Here is a 20,789-nt window from a genome sequence, read left to right on the forward strand (position 1 = left end):
AAGTCAATCACCGGAAGGGATTTGGCCGGGACGGCAGAGACGAAGGGACAAACTACCTCAAGGCCTCGGCATTTGCTTGCCTCCTAGCAACCCGCGGCGGGAACTTCAGGGTGAACAGTGCTAGGTCAACAGAATTCTTCAGTCAGCCTAGCTACCAACTCTGGGACAGGTGGATTAACTACAACACAGTGATAGGCAAACCCCTTCTGGCACTGGAGTGAGTATCTCTACCCTGCAGCGCTGCTGCAGCATTTCTAGCGCAGCCATAGTTTGTACCCTAAAGGAACTGACAATGTAATAGGGTACTGAGACTACAGATTAGATATGTATAATATACTGGGTACCGCGTACTCTCCTCTACTTGTAAATGGCTGAACCTCACCCCCAGAAGAAACTAAAGGCTCTATAAACACCCTTTAGAACAGTGGTTTTCAAAACCTATGGTCCGTGGAGATTGCCAAAGGGGTCTGTACCACCATTTGAAAACAATTTTAGGGGTCTGCAAATGAAAAATAGGATGAAAACCACTGCTCTAGAAGGCTATTTATTTTGTATCTCCCCCTCTGAGTAGCATTGGAATTGTCCATTATCATTTCTCTTTCTTCATGAAATACTATACAGCTTAAAGAATTAATTACAAAAACAGAATCCATTAAATGAAAATCAGATTCACTGTGTGTTTCTATGGTGTAATGGTTAGCACTCTGGACTTTGAATCCAGCAATCTGAGTTCAAATCTCGGTAGACCCTTATTTGTTTGCAGTGTGTTGCTAAGGGGTCTGAGGTGGGACTCCCAGTAATGTGTGTGAGTCCCTGCACATACTTTTGGGGCTCAATGTGCTTATGTCTGCACTAATCTCACCAGGAGAGATTGTGGCCTATGGAGACCAAAGCCCTTGTATATTTCAAGGCTCCTGCTGTATTAAACGCCTTTGTTGTGTTACCTCATCTATTGCCATCACAAAGAGCTGCTGGTCACTCACACAGACATTTCACTGCCTCCAGCACTCCTAGGGAGCGTGTGACACTGTAGTCAAGAGGCAGAGCACCTTTCAGTGATAGGGAATGGAAGTGACCAGGTACCAATTCTCCAGGACAACCAACAACTCTGAGGAAAGGTAAAACCAGCAAATTTTGTTGTAAGTGGGGTTGGTGTGTGCAGCTTTAGCAACAAATCCATAGGGGGGTCCAATTGTCAAAATTTCCACTTATATGCCTTAAATATCTGCTTTAGGCAACCATCTATGTTCTGGAAATTAATTCTCTCTCTGAAACATATAGAGCATGACAGATCAGATTAATACGTTGTGTGAGGATCAGATGCTGAATAGAATTGTTAATATTTTAAAATAAAAGCTGCTTAATTGATTGATCCTTTTTCATTGTAATAATTATGCTGATAAAGTCAATTATCTAGCAAAACTTCCTCCCATGGGATCCCAGAGAGCTTTGCAAACAATATAAAGAAAATAATCAGAAAAGATATAGGTAGTATGTACTTATATCATAAAACAATAGCATTAAACAAGCCTAGAAATGTTGGGCCCAATCCTGTGTGGAAATTCTGTTGACCCTAATGGGAGTTCTGCACAAGGAGGGTTTGTGGGATCAGATCTTCTAGCTAGTGCTTGTATATATACTTCTCACGTGTTTATCATGAGTGCATAGTTCTAATATGAAATAGCATAACTAGCATGGATGCACTGCACTGTCAGCACTTATACTGGCACTATCCCATTGCTTCTAGGCCTGTTGTTTAATCTCAGTTAACTCACACAATTAACTCAAAAAAATGAATTGCACTGTTAAACAATAGAATACCAATTGAAATTTGGATGCTTTTCTACATTTTCAAATATATCTATTTCAATTATAACACAGAATACAAAGTATATAGAGCTCACTTTATATTATTGATTACAAATATTTGCACAGTAAAAATAACAAAAGAAATAGTATTTTTCAATTCCCCTCAGACAAGTACTGTAGTGCAATCTCTTTATCATGAAAGTGCAACTCACAAATATAATTTTTTTGTTACATAAGTGCACTCAAAAACAAAACATTGTAAAACTTTGGAGCCTACAAGTCCACTCAGTCTTACTGCTTGTTCAGCCAATAGCTAAGAGAAACAAGTTTGTTTACATTTACAGGAGATAATGCTGCCCACTTCTTAATTACAATGCAACATGAAAGTGAGAACAAGCGTTCTCATGGCATTGTTGTAGCTGGAGTCACAAGATATTTGCGTGCCAGATGCACGAAAGATTCATATGCCTCTTCATGCTTCGGCCATCATTCCAGAGGACATGCTCGTTAAAATAATAATGCGTTAATTAAATTTGTGACTGAACTCCCTGGGGGAGAACAGTATGTCTCCTGCTCTGTTTTACCCACATTCTCCCATATATTTCATGTTATAGCAGTCTCAGATGATGACCCAGCACATTGTTCGTTTTAAGAACACTTTCACTGCAAATTTGACAAAATGCAAAGAAGATACCAATGTGAAATTTCTAAAGATAGCGACAGCACTTGACCCAAGATTTAAGAATCTGAAGTGCCTTCCAAAATCTGAGAGGGATAAGGTGTGGAGCATGCTTTCAGAAGTCTTGAAAGAGCAACACTCTGATGTGGAAACCACAGAACACGAAAAAGAAACCAAAAAAGAAAATCAACTTTCTGCTGGTGGCATCTGACTCAGATGATGAAAATGAACATGCATCAGTCCACACTGATTTGGATCATTATCAATCAGAAACTGTCATCAGCGTGGACCCATGTCCTCTGGAATGGTGGCTGAAGCATGAAGGGATGTATGAATCTTTAGCACATCTGGCATGTAAATATTTTGCGACACCAGCTACAACAGTGCCATGCAAACACCTGTTCTCACTTTCAGGTGACATTGTAAACAAGAAGCAGGTAGCATTATCTTCTGCAAATGTAAACAAACTTGTTTGTCTGAGCAATTGGCTGAACAAGAAGTAGGACTGATTGTTTTATTTTTGAATGCAGGGTTTTTTGTACAGAATTCTACATTTATAAATTCAGCTTTGATGATAAAGAGATTGCACTATAGTACTTGTATTAGATTAATTGAAAAATACTATTTCTTTTGTTTTTTTTACAGTGCGGATATTTGTAATCAAATAAATATAAAGTGAGCAATATACACTTTGTATTCTGTGTTTTAATTAAAATCAATATAGTTGAAAATGTGGAAAACATCCAAAAATATTTAACAATAATAGAATACCATTTATTTGATCACATAATTAATCACAATTAATTTTTTAATCGTTTGACAACCTTAATTGCTTCATTTACCAAGAGTTCCATTCTCTAGTGTACACACAGCATAGACCACAGGGAACCAGTGCAGCAATCCTCTCTTCCTCTCTTTGGACCTGATCCTATGAGGTACTGAGTGAGCTTCAACATCAGTGGGACTTGGGAGGCACTCAACACCTTGTGGGAGTTACTCAGCATCTCACGGGATCGGGCCCCTTCTCAGCAAACATTCATAAAGGTGATGTGCAAAGGGAAAGGCCTAAGCATACCATTTCTGTGTTTTCCCTCTGATTTCCCTGTTGTGTGTGTTTCTTTGTGGGGTAATATATCTGAGGGTTTTGTTTCCAGGGTTCTAGCTCATTTCAGTAACATACTGCTAGTGCTGGACGAGATGCCAAACTTCCCTGAGGAGCTCCAAGGGGCAAAGAAAGGGATTCTGTATCTCACACAGTACAAAGTAAGGATCCAGACTCTAAATCTAATTATTTACATCATGCCAAACGATGTTGTGTCTGAACACCTGGCAAAACTACAAAAGCCATAAGCCAGCCACACAAACAGGAAATTAATATGGGGTGTCACAACGCTACATCACTGCTTTAGCAAACTGCATGGCAGCTGAAGGAAGGAGCATGGATTGTGTTCATGTGGATAGACTGTTAATTTGCAGTTGAAGCAGCTATGTAAATTACTGCTTTAATAAAGAACCAGTTTAGTTTACATAAGAAAATTTTCCCAGCATGTTATTTAGAGATATGATAGTTTTTGCTAACATAACTACACAGGTAAGAGCCCTAGTTTAGACAATTATAGCAATACAAAAGTAGTTATACCGGTATAGATTTTGCTAGTTAGGGGAAACAGCATACACTATCCTGGTATAAGTACTTCTATAATTGCATCTATACTAGGAGGGTTTTACTGGTTTAACTATACTGGTAAAACCCAGTAGCATAAATCAGGCCTGATAAAACAACTCTCATGTTATTACCCAGCATGCAGTACATGAAACAACAGCTATGATTTTGCTTTCTGTGTGCTGTACCTTTAAGTTCTCTGGAGGCAGCTGCCATTTTGCATTAATTTCAGATGCAGCCTGTTACAGAAGAGACATACACACTCTCCTCTCTCCTGAAGACTTTCCTTTTTTCCTTCTGTTTTGTTGGTTTCCTTTAATGTTAAAGTCATTTCTACTGAACGTATGGTTGTTCTTTGTCAAGGCAAAACACAACATACTGGTACACCCTAATGTTGCTCTCCTTTCTGCCCACATGTCTTAGAATATATTATTTCCGGAGGGTGGGTATGATCATGCACATGCTGTTGCAAAGTGATGGATTTTCCATTTCTTCCTGGCAATGGTGAGATTGATGGATATTGTAATCTCCCAGGGAAGGGATTCAGCAGTAGTGGGCCAGCAGCTGAGAAATTTCCATTTCACACTTCCATGACTCTTGCTTGTTTCATGGACAATTCCATGTTTGCCGGTGAGCAAAGCTGTTGTAGTAACTACTGTTGACAGGGAAAGAGGTGATTCCTCAGAAGGTAGGCAAAGCCCACTGATTGCCATGAAGATTAGCATGAAGCTCTAGAACTTGCAGAGGGATCCAGTATAGTTAGTAGAGCAGTGGGATTACAGGTTTGCATTGGTGTCAGCTGCTTAGCTGCATCTTGCTTATCATCTCCAGCATTGGCACCTCCCTAGGTCTCTCCCTTCCCTTTCTGATCACACTCCCCAAATAAGCAACAAAGCTCAAAGCAATACTCTTCCTGAACCAGTTCTTGTCTCTGTTTCCCTAGATGATATTCCAGCACAAGGACAAGGGCTCCACGACCATCCGCTTTCCACTTCAGCTCCTGGGGGACTGTATGATAGGGGAGGAGCTGAGCTCCAGACAGCAATATATCAAAGGGACTATTAGTATGTGTCGTACCTTACCATGCCCAGGACCCTACTGCTGCCACATGTCATTGTGTCTCCTGTCACACTTACTCTGAATGAAGAGAAGCAGATGGATATTAGCAGATATTGCCTGTGAGGCTGTAGAGAGGTCTACATGCAGGTGTATTTACCAGGAGAAGGCCATATCCTGCTATCATTTTGATGATCACTTTAAACAGGGCATGGATTATTCATCACAAATATAAAACCACGATTACATCTGATTTCCAGGGGGTCTGAACCCAACTCCCTTGCACTCAGCTGAGGGCAATGGAGGACCATCCCCTAGAAACAGGAAGCGAGGGCTGGGATAAAACCCAGGATGTCCATACATCTTGGATTAACCAGCCATCATTTTCAGTTAGGATAGAAAATACATTACTCACACACGCATGCATCCCTCAAAAAATATCTTCAGAGGATATTTACCCCAGATGAATTTATCGGCTAACTGTGTGTCACAGGTTTTCCGCACATTATCAGTTCCTCAGAGTTATTTAGATGCCCAACTCCTATTGGTTTCTATGGGAGTTAGGTGCCTAAATACCATTGAGGATCTGGGCCCAAGTAACTACTTACAGCAGGTGATTGGACTCAGGACTCCTGTGTTCTATCCCCAACTCTACCAGCTACTTACTGTGTCGTGTTGGTCGCTTCTGTGCCTCAGCTCCTCCCAGAGGGGTAATGATACCTATTCCACAGGCTGGTTGAGAAACTTGGTGATTGTAAAGTGCATTGAGATCCTGAGAGGAGAACTGCAAAGGATCATTGTGTGTAGCACTAAAAGAACAGACATGATATAAGAGTGACCACTCCCTTTCATCAGGTTCATTTGAGGGTAGTCCAAGGATTGCCTCACAGGTGTAGTTTCTGTGTTGTATTCATGTCAGCATAACGACAGGGAAAGGAACCATGGAACAGTGGGAGGGAAGATCATGGGAGTAGGAAAAATAACATGGTTCAAAGAGATGAGGAAACAGGGACAAAAGAGCAAACTGGAGAAAGAGGAAATGTCTCTGGTGAAGGAACATCAGGTGACTTGACTCATGGGCTCACTATAATCTCATCCACTTAGCTTCCAGTCAAGGTGTTCTCACCTTCAAATTCATCTTCCTGTATGAAGCCACTGATTGCCTGAATATGATCAAAACCCTGTCTTCAGCAGGTGAGGCTCTTGATGGTTCTGCATAATGCCAAAAGTCTGATGGTTGTTTTATACACATGTAGGAAGGCAAGGTCCTAGCTCCAAAGGGCTTACAATGTATATGCCAGATTCTGATACCTGTCCTTTCATTATACTGCAAGAGCAGTCTTATTGAAGCTAATAAAATTACTTGTGGACCAGTGTGCTTCTAAATCAGAACAAGGTCACCACAACTGCCCTATAAGGGCAGTACAGACAAAAGGATGCAATATAAAAGCCAAATGATTGACCAGTGTGGGCTGGTACATGCCTTGTGGCTCTTATGCCCTACACAAACACAAGGAGTTGTGTTAATGGGTACGTTACCATTAGGGTGACCAGATGTCCCGATTTTATAGGGACAGTCCCAATATTTGGGGCTTTTTCTTATATAGGTGCCTATTCCCCCCCCCCCCCCCCCCACATCTCCTGTCCTGATTTTTCACACTTTCTATCTGGTCACCCTAGTTACCATTATAACAGCTGTGGAGTCTGACTCTCGACACTACTAAGGGTCTTTAGAAAATCCGTGGGAGTTAGGTATCTTAAGACCTTTGAGGATCTGGGCCTGAATGTCTCACATATATTGATGACTTTATTCTCCCAGCACCATTAAAGTAGGGCATTATCATCCCAAGTGAATAACCCTCTCCTCTTCCTTCACAACCACAGATCCCATCCCACATGTGAAACAGCCAGGAAGAGAGACAACTGTGGAACCAACAAGCCACATGCCAAGCATCTGCACTCACTCAGGGTACATCTACACTACAGGGGGGAGTCGATTTAAGATATGCAAATTCAGCTACGTGAATAGCGTAGCTGAATTTGACGTATCGCAGCCGACTTACCCCGCTGTGAGGACGGCGGCAAAATCGACTTCTGCGGCTTTCTGTCGGCGGCGCTTACTCCCACCTCCGCTGGTGGAGTAAGAGCGCCGATTTGGGGATCGATTGTTGCGTCCCGATGGGATGCGATAAATCGATCCCCGAGAGGTCGATTTCTACCCGCCGATTCAGGCGGGTAGTGTAGACTTAGCCTCACTGTGCTCAGGGATACTGATTCAACCCAGTGCCTGAACCCAACTGCCATGCACACTCAGGGTCCCTCTCTTCATCTCCTGTACTCAGTTTCTTTTGCCTCTTGCAAAGGACAGGGGGAAGTGCTGCTACAATTTTTTTCTGACCCTTTGCAGTATGGAGCTCTAAAGATTCCTTCTGTTTTGCTTCTCACACCTTGTGGTCAGACTTGTTACGGGTGATGTTCCTGTTCTGAACTGACGCAGCACCCTTTTACCATATTTCCTAGTCTAAATATCCAAAAGGTGCCTAACTCCCTTAGGCATCTTGACATTTCCCAGCCCTTATCTATATCTTATGCTCCATCTTTGGTTTTGTTTATGGTATGATGCAAGTTTCAGAAACCTTTCCATGGATGCAGATGGTAGGACTGGTTAGGCAGGTGAAGAAGTTTCACAGAGGTTGTATAGAATATTTGTCAAGATAATTAACACTCCAAGGGTTGACTGGCATGTTGGCTGGATTTCCCAAGCTCCTGCATGAAGTTGGGCCCAGATCCACACACACATTTAGGCTCCTAGCTTCCACCGATTTCAATAGAGAGACAAGGGGAGTGAGGCGCCTAAACCTTTTGTTGGACCAATTTCTGTTGGTGAAAGAGACAAGCTTTTGACTTATGCAGAGCTCCTTCTCTTCTTCACAGAGCCCAGAGCTTTGTGTGAGCTTGAAAGCTTGTTTCTTTCATCAGCAGAAGTTGGTCCAACAAAAGATATTACAATAGAACCTCAGAGTTACGAACACCAGAGTTACAAAAACTGACCTGGCAACCACACACCTCATTTGGAACCAGAAGTACAGCATGCAATAGGCAGCAGCAGAGACCAAAAAAACCCAAAAAGTATGTAAATATTGTATAGTGTTAAATGTAAACTACTAAAAAAAAAAAATAAAGGGAAAGCAGCATTTTTCTTCTGCATAGTAAAGTTTAAAAGCTGTATTAAATCAATGTTCAGTTGTAAACTTTTGAAAGAACAACCATAATGTTTGTTCAGAGTTACAAATAACCTCCATTCCTGAGGTGTTCGTAACTCTGAGGTTCTACCATACCTCACTCATCTTGTCTCTCTAATATCCTGGGACCAACATGCTCACAACACTGAATTTCAAGGGAAGTGAAGCGCCTAAATACCTTTGTGGATCTGGTTTTTGATATTTAGGATTCTGTAATTTACATGACAGTAATTACTACATAATAATGATCATACCTGCAGATGAGACAATTAGGAATTTGTCTAACAGTTGTTGAAACCCTTGGCTAAGCATCAAATATATGGATCTCTATCCCCAGATATCTGAGTGGGTGTAAACACCCACAGAGGAGGAACTAGTTAGCATGATAAAGTAGGGGCCAGAACTAGAGCAAACAGTTGAGTATAGCTAGTACTTATGGGATATGATGACATTAAGTCAGATAAAATTTATGTTACCAGGAAAAACTTTCTGACCCCGAAGGATCTATTAGCCTGAGGCATAAGTCAGGGTCAGTCATCTCCCATGAACCCTCTCATGGCAAGGATTTTTTTCCAGAGCTTTAGCACCAGTCCTTAATACAAGGATCCTCTTCCTAGCACTGATCTATGCCCTGCGTTTTCCACCTCATATTCTCCTACCTGACGCTGCTTTGGTGCAGATAGAATTCACCGATGTAGTTTGTCAGTATGTTTAATTAAAAGTGTTTAATTTTTGACTGGTTAGAATCTGGACTTCTTGGGTTCTAGTGTCTGCCCTATCACTGACTTCCCCTCTCTGTACCTTAGTTTAATTCGTAGGAAAATCAGTCCTCCACACTCTGCCACCAGTTCTAAAGTAGCTGGATGTTTCTGCACACAGGCTCAGTGGTGCAATAGTTAACAATGTTGCCATCACTGTTATCATTGAGCTTTAGAGTCAATAACCTAGTAAGATGCCGGGGGGCAAAGGTATTGTTTCAGGCTGCATGCAGACTCAGGGAGGCACCACTGAACTGGCTTCTGTTCAAAAGGTTGTCTTCAAAACTACAATGTCTAGAAAATGTAATTACCTTTTCAGTGAACATTTAAATTCTGCAGAATCGATTAGAGCCACAGAGGAGTGTTGGTACAGCATCCTGGCTCAGTCCAACTCCTGCTCCCAGTGCTTGAGGAGATTCAGTGCTGTGGCATCATGGGGATTAGTGCCTTGTAAATCTTTCCAACAGCTAGATTTGTACTTGCAAAGCACTGTGAGACTCACAGTTTAAAGGTACTAGACACATGCAAAGGATTTATTTTTACTAACATGATTTTCTTTCTGCTTGCTAAATATACAGATACATTAAGAGAGGCTGCTAATCTTCAGGACTATCCAACAGCCTCCATCTACACCTACACCCACCCATCAGCACCTCGGGTTCCCCGTAAGCATTGAAACGTTTTCACCCTGGTTACGTGAAATATCCTCCAAACTTCCAGCTGGAGCCTGAGAGAGGAGAGAACCATGGGCCCATCCAATGCTCATAGAAGTCAGTCAAAATCTTTCCATTGACTTCAAAGACTTTGGATCAGGCCTTCTATATCCAGGTTCTTTCATTCCTGGGTTACCCCACACTGTGCTCCACTAGCAGTATTGTTGGTAGTGTGAAGGGCTCAGCCTTTCTCAGATGAGAGAAGAGCTCAGTTACCTTCTTCATTCACACCTGGGCTTCCCCACCCAGCCCTGTGGGCCCATGCTTTCCTGACATGAATCCTGAGCTATCGTAGGGTTAAATTCCTCCCTAGGATGTGCTTTTGCCACTCCCATTGCTCTCAGTGATCAGCAGTCTGCCCTTAATATTTGTTAAAGTTGGCCCATGTTCTGTTCTGTTCTGTGTAGATTCTCACAGTGCACTCATCACTGTAGTATCTGAGCACCTTCCAGTAGCACATTAAGCAACATGACTAAATCTGTTACATATCTGTTGAAATCAATGACTCATAATTAGGGCCTAGACCTGCAAGATGCTGAGCACTCAATTCCCATTGGAGTCTGTGGGAGTTGAAGGCACTCAGAGACTTACAGTACCTCAGCACCTCTCAGGATTGGGACCTCAGAGCAGTAATAAAGTGCATTATTGGAGCCCCAGCACCAGTAGAGGAACTTCTATTCCATAGTCATTTGGTGAAACTGCCTTGGGGTAGCTCAGTTTTTCCTTCAGAGCTATTTCCCAGGATAAGCTAGATCTTCACCGAGGAACTCCTCTGAAGCCCGGAAATCAGTAAGGAATAGAAAACGAAGAATGTGAGAGAGAAAGAGTTCCATTTGGACTGTTCAGCTCAGGCACTCACATGTTATAACCCAGAGCAAGTAGCATGTCAGCACTAAACTGAAAGAGGGTACTGGGCGGAGGCTTCAGCTAAGGTGGGATCTCTGTTCACACCTGAGATGCTGAAAGGTTTCTGTTCTCCCTGGGCAGGTTTGCTCAACACACTTCCATATTGGCCACCCCCCTATCCTGGCCCACCAGAGTTACCCCCACCCTACTCTGAAGTGGAGTCAACAAGCCCAAGAGGTAAGTCAGCACAAGGGCACACAGGGTGTCACACAGCTGTAAGTCACCTCGCTGGCTCCCTGATAGATAAGGCTCAGCTCCTCCCAGCGTGATCCACAACTGCAGGGCCGGCTGAAACATCTCAGCAGCTTTCTTCACACCTGCCCCCACAAGCTGCAAGAACTAAGATTCAGGGGGAATCCTCCCTGTGACTTCAGCATCAAACTTCTCTCCTATCTCAGTGAGGGAGGTTGAGACCCATGGCATGGTTGATAATATGACATGCGTGTTGTGGAAGGAGTTTGGGATGGATGTTCTCTGTACACAGGTACTCAGAGGATCTAGTTGGAACCTCATCTAGAGCTTTGACAAACGGGGAGACCTCCCAATTCCCCAGGGGATGCAGCTTATTACCACCACAGAAGTCTCAGTCAGTACAAAGCAGCTCATATTCCACCCCACATGACAGCGCAGAGTTACCAATGCAGAGAGGATTTAGGCCAGGGGTAGGCAACCTATGGCACGTGTGCCGACACGCGAGCTGATTTTCAGTGGCACTCACACTGCCCAGGCCACTGGTCCAGGGGGCTCTGCATTTTAATTTCATTTTAAATGAAGCTTCTTACACATTTTAAAAATCTTATTTACTTTACATACAACAACAGTTTAGTTATATATTATAGACTTATAGAAAGAGACCTTCTAAAAATGTTAAAATGTATTACTGGCACGTGAAACCTTAAGTTAGAGAGAATAAATGAAGACTCAGCACACCACTTCTGAAAGGTTGCTGACCCTTGATTTAGGCACTGCTCTGTGTAATGTTGAGCAAGCCACTAAGGCCTCAATCCTGCATGTGCTAATCCATTGAAGCCAATAGGCTCATTCACATACTTAAAGTGAAGCATATGTCTAAGTGTTCGAATGATGAGAGCCTTAGGGTGCATCTACATTGCAGATGAGTGGTGTGATTCCCAGCTCTGCTAGATGTACATGTGCTAGCTTTGATCGAGTCAGTGTGCTAAAAATAGTGGTGTGGCCACAGCAGGACAGGCTGTACCTCAGGCTGATCGCCTGAGTGCATGCCTAGGATCTCAGAAGGGATTGTCCTCAGGCAGCTTACCTACGATGCCCTGTGCTAGCTCGATCAAAGTTAGCACATGTATATCTACCCAAGTTGGGAATCGCGCCTCCCAGATGTAGTGTACATGTACCTTGAATGACTAGCCAGAGTTCTACAGGCAGTGCCTGGGCAAGGGGACTACTTACATACTACTGTATTATACTTGAGGACACGTGCGCTTACTCAGATGCTTAAAGTTAAGCACATGCATAGGTGTTTGCAGGACCTGAGCCTTAACCTCACTTTCCCCATCTATCAAGAAGCTGGAGTCATTGGCTTGAATCATTGTAAAATCCCTAATCTATTTGAGAGAAACATAATAATAACCTAGCTCTTATCTAGCGCTTTTCATCAGTAGCTCTCAATGATTTACAAAGGAGACTACTGTGACGTGTTCCCCCCCAGGGTGCCACCTGAAACTGGGGTACCACTGAGCCCCCCTGACCCACCAGCCTGCCAAGCCCTCTCCAGGCTCCAGCACACATACTGTTAGGGACACATCCAGTTGCAGAACATACAGACACTGATCAACTCTGCATGGGGAGGCTTCATCTAAGGAACTGCCCAGCTTCTCCAGTGCACGCCCCCCTCTGGAGTGTAAACCCAAAATTATACCGTCTTGTGCTGCCCAGAGATCTGTATAGAGTAAGCACATGAAATTCGCCCCCTCCCTCAATGTGGAGAAGGGATACGCAACAGCTTTCTGCCCCAAGTTATGACTCCCACACACTGGTTTTAAACAAAGAAAAAATAAAATTTATTAACTACAAAAGAGAGATTTTAAGTGATTATAAGGCAGTAGTGGGCAACCTGCAGCCCGTCAGGGTAATCCACTGTCAGGCAACGAGACAGTTTGTTTACATTGACCGTCCGCAGGCACAGCCGCTCGCAGCTCCGGGAACAGCAAACCATGGCCACTAGGAACTGCGGGCGGCTGTGCCTGCGGACGGTCAAAGTAAACAAACTGTTTCTCGGCCCACCAGCAGATTACCCTGACAGGCTGCATGCAGCCCATGAGCCATAGGTTACCCACCACTGTTATAAGGGATAGCAAACCGATCAAAGCAGATAACCTAGCAAACAAACAAAACATGCAAACTAAGCTTAATATACTAAGATTGGATATGAGTAGCAAATTCTCACCCTAAATGATGATTCGAGCAGGCTGCAGAGATTCTTAAGGGGCCAGTTGCACTTGCTTACAGCTTAGAAACCCCAGGTGTTCCTCTCACAGACTAAAAATCCCTCTAGCCTAGGTCCAGCACTTCCCCCCCAGTTCAGTCTTTGTTTCTCAGGTGTTTCCAGGAGTCTCTTTGGGCGGGGAGTCAGTGAAGAACCATGATGATGTCACTCCCCTGCCTTAAATAATTTTTGCAAATGGCGGGAACCCTTTGTCTCAAAGCTTAGTTCCCATGCCAGTCAGTGGAAAAACACTGGTATTTCAATAGGGAGTCCAGTATCAGGTGACCTGGTCACATGACCCTGTAGTGTTACAGCAGCCAGGAGTCAGAGGCTGCTTGCAGTGTCCTCAGGAAGCCACCCCCCCACCCCTGGTGGGAGATAAACTTCTTCTAAGGCAGGGGTTCTCAAACTGGGGGTCAGGACCCCTCAGGGGGTCACGAGGTTATTACATGGGGGGTCGCGAGCTGTCAGCCTCCACCCCAAACCCCGCTCTGCCTCCAGCATTTATAATGGTGTTAAATATATTAGAAAGTATTTTTAATTTATTAGGGGGGGGTCACACTCAGAGGCTTGCTATGTGAAAGGGGACATCAGTACAAAAGTTTGAGAACCACTGTTCTAAGGCCTATTGTTTTCTCTAATGGCCCTTCCCAGCCAGCCATCTAGACTGTGTGCATTCTGCCTAGTGGGCATTCCCCAGGTGTAAACACATTTGTAATACAAATGATAGAATCATAGAATGTCAGGGTTGGAAGGGACCTCAGGAGGTCATCTAGTCCAACCCCCTGCTCAAAGCAGGACCAATCCCCATATATAGTCAATATTCCTAATTTCAGATACAAAAATGATAGATGCATACAAATAGGATGATCATATTCAGTAAATCATAACCTTTCCAATGATATCTCACATGACTTATCTTGCATAAAATGCATCATAATTATGCCATAATAATATCACTGTGAAGAATATGGGGTGCAGTGTCACAACCACTATCATAAGCAAAACAGATATAATAAACATAACCAAAAAGATCTACAGTAATATATACATATGTTAGAGAAATGCATTGAAAAAATGCTAACATACTAATATATTTTTACATTTTAGCTCACTGTAACCAGTGACATCTCCAGTTTCCTTGATAAGTTATTTTCCAGCTACAGAAAATGTTTTGTGAGATTTTCTATATTTGTTTAACTCAAACGTTAAAATATATTGAAACCACCATCCTCCTAGTCGCTTTTCCCACTGATATTTAATACAGCAAAGCACTTTACTTATTTGTTACTAACCATATGCACAGAAATGGGACAGATATCTCGATAATATCACCAATGTTGAACCATCCTTTGTGTTTTGGGTGACCATTCGTGTGATATGACTTTGTGGATGAGAGATTGGAGCAGGGTAGATGTCAAAATGTTGTGGAGGGGATCAGCCTATGAGGTTCTTATTAGCTGGTTCACATCCTTGAACTGTATCCCAAATTTTGAGCTATTGTTTACTAGTCTTTCATTGACTATCAATTCATTATTCTTATTCATTATTTGTATTATAATAGTGCCCAGAGTGCCTAGTTGGATTCAGGGCCCCAGTGAGCTGGGTGCTGTATGGACAAAGAAGAGATTTTTGAGAGCCTAGTTTGAGATGTCTTAGGCCTTAACGTAAAAGCCCAATAACAGTAAATAATATCAAAGCGATCTTTACTAGGGCTGGCAGGAAGGAACACTCTTGGTGAAATGCTGCCATTGATTCCAGAAAGTATAATTCTTCACTACGGGCAGCACAGTAGGAGGGATGCATGCCATTGCCTATATCTGTGCACAGTGTAATTGTACCCAGGTCAGTCCCAGGCTATTGCCTATATCTGGGGTCCATTCACATGGCTCAGCCCAGGGCAAATGTACATGGCAGGCATGCCGTGCTTGAAAATCGATCTCTCTTTGCCATTGGGACAGATCAGTACAGTTTGGATCCAAACCAGATCTAACCTCCTCAGGAATTCAGGATGTTGTTCAGATGCAGAGTTCTGGTTCAGCCTACTAGAAAGGCTGGAGCAGGACACTGGCCCCTTACAGACCCCAGATGTGGGGCTGTTTGGCTCCTCTGAGGTGGGGCAGGCCCAGCTCCACTTTTCAAGATGGTATATAGGAGCTATTGTGAAGGATAATAATGTTGTCTCCACTTTTTTCTTATTTCTCAGAGAGCCAAGGGGGCTGCTGCCACTGCAGGGCCCTGAGAACCCAAGAACAGACAGACAGGCAGAACTGAGGAGCCAGCCCAGAAATGTATGGACATAAAACCTTTGTGTCCCTTGCTTTCTCCTTTTCCTCGACTCCCCCCAGCATGACAGTTCTGAGAGGGCAATGACGCAAAATTCCACTGACAAAGCCTGATTCGGTTTCTGACAAGCTGCTCTGTTACCCTGCATCTCATTGTGCTTCCTGCAGCAGTAAAAGCTCAGATTTCCCCCCCACACACACACTTGTCTTTGTGCATTGTTTTCCAACCCCAAACCATATCCAGAAAACTCAGCCAGCCAAACACCATGATCTCGATGGGAGCGTAGCCCCATGTCCTTCACATGCAAATTTCCAACTGGCCTGTGGTTATCTAATCTGATTGGGAAATATCTCCTGTTCCTATGAACACCTGTAGTCCATATCACTGAAAGTCATGGTAACAGAACCAGCTTCTAGCATGAAAGTGTAAAGAGGACAAGCATTTTGAGGAAGGCACTGTTATTTAACAAGTATAGCAGTGAATGGAAATGGGAAGAAATGGGTTGTATTCCCTGCTTTGATATTACTCATGATGTGACTGGGCATGTCACTTCCCCTCTCTATTTAAAAAGAAGAACAGGAGTACTTGTGGCACCTTAGAGACTAACAAATTTATTAGAGCATAAGCTTTCGTGGACTACAGCCCACTTCTTCGGATGCATCCGAAGAAGTGGGCTGTAGTCCACGAAAGCTTATGCTCTAATAAATTTGTTAGTCTCTAAGGTGCCACAAGTACTCCTGTTCTTCTTTTTGCGGATACAGACTAACACGGCTGTTACTCTGAAACCTCTCTATTTAGCTGCCTACCATAGTGTTTTATCCTGCTACCCATCACTGTAATATCTGAGTACCTTCCATGTAAAAATAAATAGCAATAGCAAAGTCTGTAGTGGTTTTCATGGAGTTTCTCCCTTTTTGAAATGAAAACTTCTTTGGGTAGGGTTTTTGGTTTTGCTTTATTTTTAAGCATGCATTATTTTACTTCTATTTTGGGGTTTTTAAGTTGATTAGTTTCAGGGAGGGTTTTGGATAGAAGGGAGTGTGTCAATGCTGTCACATCACTCTAAGGTAGAGAGACCTTTTCAAAGAGGAAGGTTTTGCAGCATTTCCTAAAGATGGTCAGATTCTCTGCATTCACCTCTGGAAGTTTGTTCCATAGCTAGGTCCCCTTTACCAAGATTGCTTCATCCTGAGCTTTGTGAGCTGCAATGTCTTAGAGGATCACAGCTGTTGTGTTGGTTATTGATCAAAAGTGGGTCTTTAATGTAGCTACAGCTTGAACCATTAATTGCTTTGAAGATTAGGACCAAGACCTTAAACTAGCATCAAAAACTGCCTGGCACCCAGTGGAAGGAAGGACTTGAGCCTGGGCTTATGGCAACCTAATCTATAGAGAAGGGAATGCATCTTTGCCTCAGTTTCCCTATCTGTAAAACAGGCTAATAGTAGCTCCAGCACTTTGAGAGCCTCAAAAGAAAACCACTATGTACGTGCAAAGTATTACTACTGTTTTCCTCCTGGGGTTTGTGTAATAACATAGGCTTCCCAAAGTGGCTATGTTTGTGCAGAGTAGAGTCCCAGACTGTCAAACTCTGATGGTCCTATTTGAACTATGAACCCGAATTTACAGGCGGCGTGGTACAGCTCAGTAAGCCTAAAGCCAGCAGCTGGTGTTTCAGCTCGTGTGATCTTAGTTGATATAGGCCTGGCCACTATGTTTTAACAGGTTTCAGAGTAGCAGCCATGTTAGTCTGTATCCGCAAAAAGAACAGGAGTACTTGTGGCACCTTAGAGACTAACAAATTTATTAGAGCATAAGCTTTCATGGACTACAGCCCATCCGAAGAAGTGGGCTGTAGTCCACGAAAGCTTATGCTCTAATAAATTTGTTAGTCTCTAAGGTGCCACAAGTACTCCTGTTCTTTTTATGTTTTAACAGTGACTTTCTATATTCTTTTTCTTTCCAGATTCCATGGAGCTGGGACCATGCATCCCTGTGGACTATTAAATTAGAATTGATTCCTGGCCTCTGATGGATTTTCAGTCATTCTTCTCCATTCAGCCAGGCAGGAAGGGGGAACATAGGTATCAAGAAATTCTTTAGTGCTCACCATTTTGAAGCACACAGTGTGTGTAGGAGGTGATCATAGAACAAGGTGTTATAATACTGGACTGGAAGACAGATCTAATCTCAGCTGTGCTGGGGGGAGGGATAGCTCAGTGATTTGAGCATTGGCCTGCTAAACCCAGGGTTGTGAGGGAGCCATTTAGGGATCTGGGGCAAAAATCAGTGTGGGGATTGGTCCTGCTTTGAGCAGGGGGTTAGACTAGGTGACCTCCTAAGGTCTCTTCCAACCCTGATATTCTATGTGCCTTGGACAAATCACTGTGTCTCAGTGTCCCCACCAATAAAATGGAAATAATGATAGTGACTGCAGAGGAGGATTGTAAGACTCAATGAATGTATGTAAATTGCATTGAGATTCTTGGGTAGAAAGCACTAGAGAAAAGCCAGGCATCATTACTACAAATTTTAGTTGCTTATAAATGAACAGATTTTGAGGGGAAGGGATGGTGGCATACAGTTGTGGGTGCTTCAAAGCTCTGATACCCAGGCCAAGCAATCAACAGAACCTCTTCTGTCATAAGAGGTACTTCACTACAGTACAGTGAGCCCTCTAATAAATGACCACCCCGGGGCCAACAAAAATCAGTTGCCTTGAAGAGAAAGGGCCAGATTCTCCAGTCTTCAAAGGTGACTTTGCACCATATAAGTGGCACAAGGCAGCCAGAGCTGGCCAGTGGAGGATTATCCCTGCGAAGGGGAACTCTCCACTGGTGAATAGTGAATGGAGGCTGCCCTGCTGCCTCCTGTGTCAGCTGTTGCCCCCAGCGTCCCAACACATGGGGATTGAGGGTATATGTAAGGGACAAGGTGTGGCCAGGAGGCTCCACTATGCCCAGTCTTCTACGAGTGTAAACTAGGGTTGCCCCTGAATCAGAGAGATGCAACACAGGGTGTTTAAATAAAGATTGAACAAAATGATGCTAGAAACCTTAGGCATATCGTTAAGTGGTCCCTGTAGACAGGAAGTAGCCAGCTGCATCTGAAGTGGGTTTTATGTCCAGATAAATCTGTTAGTCTTTAAGGTGCCACCGGACTCTCAGTTGGAGGTTGTACTTAGTGCAGGTTACATAATTTATTATGTATTATTCTTTAAACGCTGGTGCCCCAGATATCAGATTGAAAGCCCCTCTATGCACCACATAGGTACAGAAGAGACAGTGACCATGCAGTCTTTCCCATATTCTATGCCTGCCCTGGAGGGATCATCTCTCGGGGCATTACTAACACACAGGGAGACTGTAGCTTTGTTTATTTCAGAGTGAGGGAGGCTCACAATTATTCTGTAAGTGTTATTAGTTCAGCATCCCTGGTCTCTCTACAACTTAATGCCAGCTGTATGGGGGAGGTGGACACTGTCACCAGAAATGAGAGGCCTGAGAGCACTAACTCATTTCTCAAGTGCCCACCAGCCATTAATGACTTTTAGTCACTAACAAATCTTGGCCAACTGGCAAATTCCAGGTGATCTTTGTCACTGCTGTAAAGGAAACCTCCCCTGGGGAAATCTTCTCCTCAGGGATGAGTTCTCAGCGGTGCCCAAGACAATGCGCTTGTTTGAAATCTGTGAGAGAACATATGGGAAGTTGACTGCTGATTGGCTGCTATGGGGCGGGAATGATTTATAATTGTTTAAATAGGATTGAAAACCTCTGTAATATTTTGCTGCTTTTCCTAATACCATTACAGCCCTCTCCATAGCAACCAGTTGAGACATCATAGACTTTGTTCCTGGCCTGAGAGGACTAAAATTGTGATCTGGGGGCAGGCAGGGCACAGCAGTGTGGATGGCTAAGCTAATGAAAAACATTAACAATGCTGGCCATGCTGGAAGAAGGATAAAGTATCTAAGAAAGCAAGAATTAAATGAAGAGCAAAAAAAATCAACTCAGTGGTATTTACTTGGCAGAACAATTTAAAAGTTTAAATGTAAAGATCAGTGGAAAGAAAGTGTATTGAACTTCACAGCTGTCAGTTAGGCTGGCCACCACAGCAATGTAGAACTTGATGGCCACAACAGGGAGAGAACTCAGATTCTCCTGCTCCAAGATCGACTTTTGTTTGAGCTAAAGGAGACTCTCTATTACATGACAGCAGTACAGGGTCTATGATGCAGAGTGGACACTTCTGATTCCAGCCTGTGATGCCCTGGCCAGCTCATTGCGGTATTTTGTTCTATTTTTTTATTAGGATCAACTAATAAATTATTTGATTATTATTAATAAAAATACCTAGCTCTTATCTAGTGCTTTCGTAAGTAGCTCTCAAAATGCTTTACAATGGATATTATCCCTATTTTGCAGATGGGGAAACTGAGGTACAGAGAGATGATGTAACTTGCCCAAGGTCGCACATCAGGCCATTAGCAGAGCTGGGAATAGAATCCAGGTCTTGAGTCCCAGCCCATTGCTCTATCCACCAGGCCCAGCTGGCTCTCTCAGTTAAACAAACACTGATTTTGCCTGGGGGCAGACAGGCACCTAATGCTTTATATTCCAAAGTGGGAGCTGATACTGGTTTCTCACTGGGAGGGCTGCAAATAAGGCCGGGGGTAAGGTCGACATTGACTAACACGGTGCCAGGATACTGTCATCAGTCAAAGAAGTAAATTATGTCTCTCATGAAAAATAAACACAAAACAAATTTCAGCTTTCTACAATACCTGATCCTCTCTCACACACCTGTCTAGCTCAAAGTGCTGTAATTTCTGTGAAAGTGGGGTCTGAAATAAATTGTCAGACTGTAGAAAAATTGGTGTTAGATGGCCCTGTTCAAAACAGTCATGGCAAACCTCAAATGATATTCCTCCCCCTCATGTCCCCAGAAACTGCTATAGAAAAATCAAGCAGTGCACAAACTACACCGAACATTTTAAAATGATAGCATAGATCCTTTCCACCCCTGTTCATATGGAAGTCCTGGTGCAACGTGAACTGTTGTGGCAGAACCAGCCCTCTAGAACAATGTGGTGCCACTTCAAGGCCAGGGCTAGAGTTAGTGGTGCAAATCTGGAGTCATTTGGTCCATGGATTCCGCATATCATGCCCCCCCTTTGCAGTAAGGAGCTGAGTTTAATATTCAAATTGCTCTAA

General features: G+C 43.3%; 1 protein-coding gene across 3 annotated transcripts; it reads left to right on the plus strand.

The window, feature by feature from the left end:
* Window positions 1-128: 128 nt before the first annotated feature.
* Window positions 129-20,345, plus strand: LOC128844306 (WW domain-binding protein 2-like). 3 transcript variants are annotated; one of them, XM_054041921.1, is made up of 9 exons: window positions 129-217; window positions 3,350-3,532; window positions 3,643-3,751; window positions 5,095-5,215; window positions 6,312-6,401; window positions 9,786-9,872; window positions 10,908-11,003; window positions 15,494-15,578; window positions 17,540-20,345. In XM_054041921.1, the coding sequence occupies exons 3-8, from the start codon at window positions 3,686-3,688 to the stop codon at window positions 15,559-15,561; spliced, it is 528 nt and encodes a 175-aa protein (XP_053897896.1). In that variant the 5' UTR covers window positions 129-217; window positions 3,350-3,532; window positions 3,643-3,685; the 3' UTR covers window positions 15,562-15,578; window positions 17,540-20,345. The 3 variants fall into 3 exon arrangements, with proteins under 3 accessions (XP_053897896.1, XP_053897894.1, XP_053897895.1); XM_054041919.1 differs by lacking the exon at window positions 3,350-3,532 and adding an exon at window positions 1,006-1,118 and having other exon boundaries at window positions 130-217; XM_054041920.1 differs by lacking the exon at window positions 129-217 and adding an exon at window positions 799-1,118.
* Window positions 20,346-20,789: the final 444 nt, after the last annotated feature.

The sequence above is a fragment of the Malaclemys terrapin genome, chromosome 10 (assembly GCF_027887155.1).
Source record: "Malaclemys terrapin pileata isolate rMalTer1 chromosome 10, rMalTer1.hap1, whole genome shotgun sequence".
Lineage (NCBI taxonomy): Eukaryota > Metazoa > Chordata > Testudines > Emydidae > Malaclemys > Malaclemys terrapin.

What these genes read in the sequence shown, in the direction of transcription:
- LOC128844306 (XM_054041919.1), top strand. Translation starts at nt 1,066, where the DNA reads ATGGAAGTGACCAGGTACCAATTCTCCAGGACAACCAACAACTCTGAG. An exon ending in ACCAACAACTCTGAGGAAAG is followed by an intron (nt 1,119 to 3,642) that starts GTAAAACCAGCA and finishes TTTTGTTTCCAG; the next exon opens with GGTTCTAGCTCATTTCAGTA. An exon ending in ATATATCAAAGGGACTATTA is followed by an intron (nt 5,216 to 6,311) that starts GTATGTGTCGTA and finishes TCATCCACTTAG; the next exon opens with CTTCCAGTCAAGGTGTTCTC.